The sequence below is a fragment of the Chinchilla lanigera genome, unplaced genomic scaffold (assembly GCF_000276665.1).
Source record: "Chinchilla lanigera isolate Chin_1 unplaced genomic scaffold, ChiLan1.0 scaffold00207, whole genome shotgun sequence".
Classification (NCBI taxonomy): Eukaryota; Metazoa; Chordata; class Mammalia; order Rodentia; family Chinchillidae; genus Chinchilla; species Chinchilla lanigera.
In genome coordinates, this window is record NW_004955608.1 from 48,607 (window position 1) to 56,513 (window position 7,907).

Here is a 7,907-nt window from a genome sequence, read left to right on the forward strand (position 1 = left end):
TCATGAGAAGATTCTCACTGAATCACCACATTGCGTTAGCTGAATACAAATCTCATTATATTCCAAGCATTTTTTTTTCAGTCTCACAAAGTCACCAAGTTTCTTGTGCCAGACTGGAACTTGAGACCATCCAGCCTCAGCCTTGGAGATGCTAGAATCAAGTCCATACACCACTACTCCTGACTTCTAGACTTTTAAATACTTCTGTTCACTAAAATTATTATGAACTTTGTGGTTGTATGAATACATAAGTTACAGGCTCCTTTTCACACAGAAAAAAACAGCCAGGGGAAGAGGGGTGCGCCTGTAATACAGCACTGAGAGGCTGAGGAAGCACTTACATGCGTTCGAGGCCAGCCTGAGCTACATCATTAGTTCAGGGGCAGCCTGAACTTTACAGCAAGTCCCTGTCTCAAAAAAAATAAACAAAAACCCCTGAAACCTTCTGTGCTATAATGTGAAAAGTGGATAAGCCAGGCATGGTGGAGCACCCCAGTAATCCCAGCACTTGGAAGGCTGAGGTAGGAGGATCCCAGTGAGTTTAAGGCTAGCCAAGGCTACATATTGAGTTCTAGGCCAATCTGAACTATATCATGAGACCCTGTCTTAAAAAAAAAATGTAAAGTGAAAAAGTAGATCTGTTTCATTCCCATCACCATCCCTAACTGTTAAGTTTCACATATGTGAGAAGAATGTGTGGGAATCTGTATCTCAGTATTTTCCATCCTAACTTTAAAGTGCTCTATCATAGTTACATGGGTTTCACCACTGCCCACTAGACATCTTTCAGTAGTGCATGAAATGGCTGTGACCTGGAAGAAAGGGAGAAAGGGGATTACAGTTGTATAGACTTGGAAGTTTATAACAAACTGATAACCTGCTTTATCAGTGAGAGATTTCTGTGGTGTTTTTATTCTTTTGAGACAGGGTCTCACTATGCAGTTCAGACTGGCCTGGAACTCACTATGCAGCCCAAGCTGGCCTGGAATGTAGTGATCCTCCTGTCTCAACCTCCCCAGTACTGGGATTACAGGAGGGGGCCACCACTCCCAGCTCTGTGAGAGTTTATAATGAAGGGGAGTTGATAACAGCAGTACAGACTAGGGGGCTGTAGTGAGGTTTCAGGGTCAGACACATATGCAATCGAGGTATCAGGAAACAATGTTTTTATGCTTTGGTTTGCTTTTTATTTCTGCTTCAGTCTGGGTTAGCCTTGAACTCACCATGTACCCCAGGCTGGCCTTGAGTTCCAAGTGATCCTCTATTCCCAACCCCCTTCACAGTGCTGAGATTAGAGGTGTGGCTGCCATACCTGGCTGACATCAGTAAATTCTCAGGGGTTTCCCTAAGTCAATTCTGGTACTGAGATCACATGGCCATGAGATACTGAGGGAGGTGCTAATGCACCCACTGGACTTTCTGTGGTGGGACTGAGGGACGTTCAGTCATATGCCCAAGGTTATACAGCTCCCTGAGGACAGGGAGCAAGACAGAAGGTGGGGAAGACAGGAAGTCATTCTGGTCCCTCCCTCTCTGTTCTCCCCAGGCTCCACCTCCCTGGGAGGCTCAGTCCCAGTCTGGTCCAACAGCACCCCTCCCGTATGGGTTCCACCTTCAGCCCTGGCTCCTCCACCCTTCAGCTTCCCCTGCCTCTCTGAAGAGAAAAGCCTCGGAGCCTCAGGGCCCTTGCTGGGCAGCAAGTATAGGTGAGGGAGGATCCACTGGGAAAGGGTGAGTCAGGCCTGGGGTAGAGCAGGGTGGTAGATGTAGAAAGCTGGGTGTCACAGCACTGGCCGCTCATCTCTGCAGCACGGACCAGCAGGACAAAGTGATTCTGGGAGGCGGGGAATGGGGAGGGCAGTAACAGGGGAGACAGATCCTCCCCAGATTCACAGGAGAGACAGGGAAGAGGGCAGCGTGAGGAACACTGAACAAGCATAGATGCTAAGGAGTCTGGGCAGACTCCCTGCGATCCTTCACCCCAAATCCTCACTCCAAGTGGGAAATCACAGTGGAATTTCCCTCAAAGAACAAAGGAGGAATAGATACAGTTGTGAGCCCCATCACACATGAGGAAATCTGAGTTTGAGCAATTTGGACAAAGCCACCCATGCAAAAGACAGTTGTGGAGAACTGAAATTAGGTAACACCTGTTCCCCAATTTCCAATCTGCAATATAATACCCTTTCCTTGGTTGTGCCCTCCACAAATTTCATGGTGTGTTAAACTCATTTATTTGCTCTCCCATTCCTTTTTGTCTTTTTGAGACAGGGTCTTACTATGCAGGTCAAGCTGGGTTTGAGCTCACTTTGTAGTACAGGATGGTCTCAAACTTGCAATGATTCTCCTACCTCAGCCTCCCAAGTGCTGGGATTACAGCCATGCATCACCATGCCCAGTTGCTCTCCTCTTTTTTGATATGCCTCTTGCACACTGACGTTTGTACCCATATATAAAATCTGCCACATTATCATGGCGGTGATCCAACATAGCATAGCGTCCAAAACAACAAGGTATCACTCCAAGACTAACTTCCGTCTGCTTCTTTTCCCAGTCTAAACTCAACTCCCTGTATGCTTTCCATGCACGCACGAACAATTCCCCAATTAGCTCTTAATAGAACACCTTCACTGCCCATGTAAACTCTACCCACACCCCAGCCCATTTAATATACTTCTCCCTTGCCTCCTCCTCTTGTTCTTGCATTCTCCTGCAACCCTGCCACACCAATGAGAAGGGCTCTTTTTATCTCTCTTCTGTCTCTCGTTTGTGCCAAAAGCAAAATCTTACATGCCCTATCTTTCACACCCCATCTTCACCAGCTTCTGATTCATATCCAGTGGAACCCCAAAATTTGCACAGGTTTTATCCCTACAATTCCCAGGAATTGTGAGAAACTGTGAATTACATATATGGTCAGACAAATGCCTGCAAATGCCTATTAGCTTAAACCCTAAATATGTTATTTCTTTCACAGTTATGTAATTTAATTTAATAAATAGTGTTATAAATCATTAAAAGGTGAAAAGTGTTTGGACAGCATCTTTGGGATCTTGAAACTTTAAGAAGAACAAAACCAAGAAAATGAGATATCTACATGCTTTATAGCAACCTGTTACGATGCAGGAATGCTGGTGCATCTGCCAGAGATGGGTTACAGTGCAGAGGCAGACATTCAGAAGAAGCAAGGAGAACTGAACAACTTCCTCAGACTGACAACTTGAACATGTCTCATCAAAAAATCAATTGCAGAGGACATTTTTGGTTGCCTCAAAATTGAGGGGGGTTCTGTGAACAATTATTCGTTAAGTTCTCCAATGACTGAGGCTGTGAATGCTGAAACACAACTTCATGCTGGTATACTGTATTTTCATCCAGCAAAAGGTTTCTCAGCCTAAAAAATTTCAAAGGCAACTGCTCACACTTCCCCACACCCAGGTGATGGATGATGCGGGGAATGAAAAGGAGAAACAGATGCATCAGAGCTGTCCCTGCTTGTGCTAACTCTGGGGTAGGACTACAATCCAGTATTGTATCATTATTTGATTTTGTTCTGGACTTTTTATTTTTACTTTTTTTGTGAGACAGGGTCTCAATATACAGTTGAGGCTGAACTTGAGCTCACTTTATAGCCCAGGTTGGTCTCAAACTCACAATGATCCTCCTGCCCCCCAAGTGCTGGGATTACAGGCATGCACCACCGTGCCGGACCTGTGTAATTATTTGAAATGAAAATTATGGTGTTCATTTTATACTGTGCTTAATTTTCCTTAGCCAGGTGCACTGTGGGAACTGTTTGATAAGTTAGAGACTGGACCATATTATATTTCCATTTCCTTGGTTACATCTCCTTGGAATGAGGATCAGAATATTTTCCCAAAACTGAAGGGAGTCAGTTTCAGAATCCTTGGTTCTCAATTCCCAGCGCGTCCAGAGTTCAGGGTGCTCCAGTAGGAAATGGATGTTTTGTTCATCTCCTTGTTTCATCTGAGTGCTACCTGACATTCTTCCTCATGTCACTACAAGCACGTTTTGCTGCAAGTTCGTTTCCTGATGGGTGAGAAGGGGTGCCTCAGCCTTGTCTGAAAGGATGTCTCTTTTCTCAGTGTTTCCCGAGCAATCCTGACCTCCAGAATCACCAGGATGAGTACCCAGGCCCCACACACACTACAGAAACTGGCAATTCAGAGCTTGCTGAGGGACGAGGCTTTGGCCATGGAGGCCGTTGAACACTTGCCCGGGGAACTCTTCCCACCAGTGTTCATAGAGGCCTTCACCAGAGGATACACTGAGGTCCTGAAGGCCATGGTGCTGGCCTGGCCCTTTCCCTGCCTACCCCTGGGATCCCTGATTCGCACGATGAGCCTAGAGACTTTGGACACTCATCTGGATGTAGCCCTCATGCTAAAAAGGATGTTTCCAGCACTGTTGGATGGGCTCCATCAGCTATTGAGCCAGAAGGTTTGCTCCAGGTGAGTGTGAGCCAGGTATCCTGGAGGGAGGCCCTGGGATTCCAGGAAGGGACGGAAGGTGTCAGGGAGAGTGGGGACTAAATATGAAGCAGAGGCTTCTGATGGGGACTGACAGAGGATCAGAGAAACCTTGGGCATTGCGGGCCACCTGGGTGTGCACCGCTTGTTGGGGACGTAAGCTGATGGTAGAGGCTGCAGTGCAAGAAGCAACAAGTTCCTGACTCCTCCCACAGGCATGGGGAGTCGGGACAGGGCTGGAGCTAAGGGAGAAAGCAGAAGCAGAAATCTACAGCGTAGGAAGTGTACAGAAGATAGCAGTGGGCCTCAGAGGTGAGGAAGGTGCAGGAGGAAACTGGGTCCCGGCCTGAATTCTCAGACTCATTACTGCTTCACCCACAGGAGGTTGAAACTGCAAGTGCTCGATATGCGGGATGTGCACCAGCACTTCTGGAGGGTCTGGGCTGAAAACAAGTCGGAAGCCTGCTCCTCAGAAGCCATGAAGAGAAGACACACAGAGAAGACTGGGCCAAGGATAGCAACAAGGCAACCCCTCAGGGTGATTCTAGATCTGTGGATCAGTGAGGATCCTCTGGGTCCTCCTCCTCATCAACCATTCCTCCTCAAGTGGGTCCAGGAGAGGAAAGGTTCAGTGCAGCTGGATTGTACAAAGCTGTGGATTACATCCACGTGCTTTCCAAAGATCATGAGCGTCCTGGAAATGCTGAACCTTGATTCTGTGCAGCAGGTGGATGTGGGTCACTACTGGACACTCTCCACCCTGGCTCATTTTGCCCCTTACCTGGGCCAGATGCAAAATCTCCACAGATTAACTCTCTCTAACATCCCTGTGCCTGCCAGCCTTTCCGCAGAGAAGAGAGACCAGTTGGTCACCCAAATCACCTCTCAATTCCTTAAGCTTCACTGTCTGCGGGAGTTTTATATGGAATCTGTCTTCTTCCTCGATGGCCACATGGACCAGGTGCTCAGGTAAGATGTGGAGCTCTCTGTAGAGTCACAAGAGCCTTCCTCTGTTCTAGAAAGACAGTAAACATGGACAGTGTGCCCACACAGGTGATTTCAGGGATATCAAAGGCTACAGAATCACTGCACTTTTCACTCCTTAGTCCTACAGCAAGGTGTCACATGGGCACTACCCTGCAGTAGCTAGACTGGAAAGGGCGACTGTGCCAGGATACCAGGAGCCAGGGGTCAGACACAGTGAGGGCAGATGTGTGATTTCCCCTTAGAAAGTACATTAAGAGTAAGGTGTAAGAAACAGACAAGACACATGGCACTGAGGGAAGACAAGAATTCAAACCACATCTTCAATGTGTGAGCCACTTGCTTAAGAGATGTGAGAGACTGCGAGCCTGTCATTCCATCCCCCACCGAGAGAGGCCACCCTTGAGTCCAGCAGAGACTGCAGAACCTCAGCTGGATGTCACTGCTTTCCCCCATGCCTTCCTCATCCCAGACATCAGTTGCTATGTCCTCCCTCTTCCTATGCCATACTATTCTCCTTCCCCTTTCCCATTCCTTCCTTGGATCCGGCCCAGTCCCTACTCTTAGTGCCTGTGGAGGACACAGATACTGACCGCTCCGTACACTGCTGCCTCCCCCATTAGCTGTCCTCTCCATCCACAGTTAACATCCTGAGGCTGAGCAATGCCCTAGGTCTCTCTGATCTGCCCGGAAGTCAGAATAGGAATCCTCTCCTGCATGGGGTGACCACCAGGGGGGAAATGCAGGAGTGTGAAGCTGATGGCAAAGAGCAGGAATGCAGAGTGGCAACGAGGTACCAGCCTCTGTGCACAGCCTTTTTAGCAGCCCCAGGGTTTGAGGCCAGATCTTTTCTGATTTGCCCTTCCTGCCTGTCTCCTGCTGGCCTCTTCAGGAAAGAGCTGTGGTTTTCTGCTTAGGAGAAAGCAAAGGGGACTGTCGAGCCTGGGGACTCAGCCAGTCAGGCAAGTGATGGTAAATGACCTCAGCCTCTGTTGGGGTGACTCAAAATGACATCTGTTCTACCTTGGAGTTGCTTCCCACCATCCAATACTTTCCACCTCCAATTGCCAGATCTAACTGCTTGGTCTCTCTGTAGATGCCTCAAGTGCCCCTTGGAGAAACTCTCACTAATTCACAGCCCATTCTCACACTCTGACTGGGACCAGCTGCCACACTCTCCGAGCATCAGACACCTGAAACACTTGGAAATGTACGGTATCAGCCTGACTTCGTTTAACTTCCATCCCCTCTGCTTTCTCCTGGATAACACTGCAGCCACTCTGACCACCCTACACTTGCAGGCCTGTGGAATCACAGATGCCCAGCTCTTGGCCTTTCTGCCTGCCTTGAGCCACTGCTCCCAGCTCACTACCTTCAGCTGCATGAGGAACCCCATATCTGTAGACACCCTGGAGAGCCTGCTGTGCCACATGGCCTGGCTGAGCAACTTAAGAATGGAGATGTACTCTGCTCCTCAAGAAGCTTATGTCCCCAGGAATGCTGTCCACCAGCTGACACTGGATCAGCATCGGGATGAGCTGAGGAGGATCATGAGGCCATTAAACCACCCCAGGATAGTCTGGTTTTGTATTGCTCCTGTGGTCTCTGGTGGTCTCTGTTCCAGCTGGGGCGTCTCTTCCCTGCACTCTGCTCCATGCTATTGTTGTATACCTGTCTAGCTGGGTGCTTATATCCTATGCTTCCTCCGGGCACCAGGAACACAGAATATTTATTTCAGTCTGAGTGAGAGGGGACAGGTCAGACAGCAGCCAGCAGCTACCTTGGAGAAACATCGACCTGAAAGTAGAAGTGCTTTCTGTGGACCTGAGTGCTAGACAGGCTCACAAATAGCAATTTGAGTTTCTAATTGTAAATTCAGGCTTGAGATGAATGTGTGGACAGATGTAAAAAAGGATGTAAAAAAGGATCAGAAAGAAAGAGTTGTTTCATGGTTTCCTCCTTGATTATTTTACCTGGTTTCCAGCTAAGAGCTCACGAATCTGCGGTAACTGAGGAGAAAGGCCCTGACTTGTCTGATCAAGGAGGTCTGGCCTCAGGAACTCACAGCAGCAAATAGAGCTGTTCCATACTGATCATTCCCACCACACTGATCATTAGTGTTCCCTCGTCCCTGTTCCCTGGCTGCTTCCTGCCTGCCCTGCCCCTCTGCCTGGCCGCCCTATCTGGGAGCCAGCCAACCGTGAGCCAAATAAATATTTGTTCCCTAATGATATTGTGGGTGTCAGCCACTGTGTCCCAGTAATGAGAAGTTAACTAAAATATGGTCTCAACATCCCCATCCTGCAAGAAAACAAAACTTTTTTTTTTTCTTTTTTGAGACAGGGTCTTGCTATGCAATTCATGCTGGCTTTGAGCTCACTTTGTAGCCCAGGCTGGTTTTGAACTCATACTGATTCTCCTGCCGCAGCCTCC

The 7,907-nt window shown here is 48.2% G+C and overlaps 1 protein-coding gene across 1 annotated transcript; it reads left to right on the forward strand.

The window, feature by feature from the left end:
• Window positions 1-4,143: 4,143 nt before the first annotated feature.
• LOC102004875 (PRAME family member 12-like) lies at window positions 4,144-7,153 on the forward strand. The gene is made up of 3 exons (XM_005414909.1): window positions 4,144-4,472; window positions 4,872-5,459; window positions 6,571-7,153. The coding sequence occupies exons 1-3, from the start codon at window positions 4,144-4,146 to the stop codon at window positions 7,151-7,153; spliced, it is 1,500 nt and encodes a 499-aa protein (XP_005414966.1).
• The last annotated feature ends 754 nt before the right edge of the window (window positions 7,154-7,907 follow it).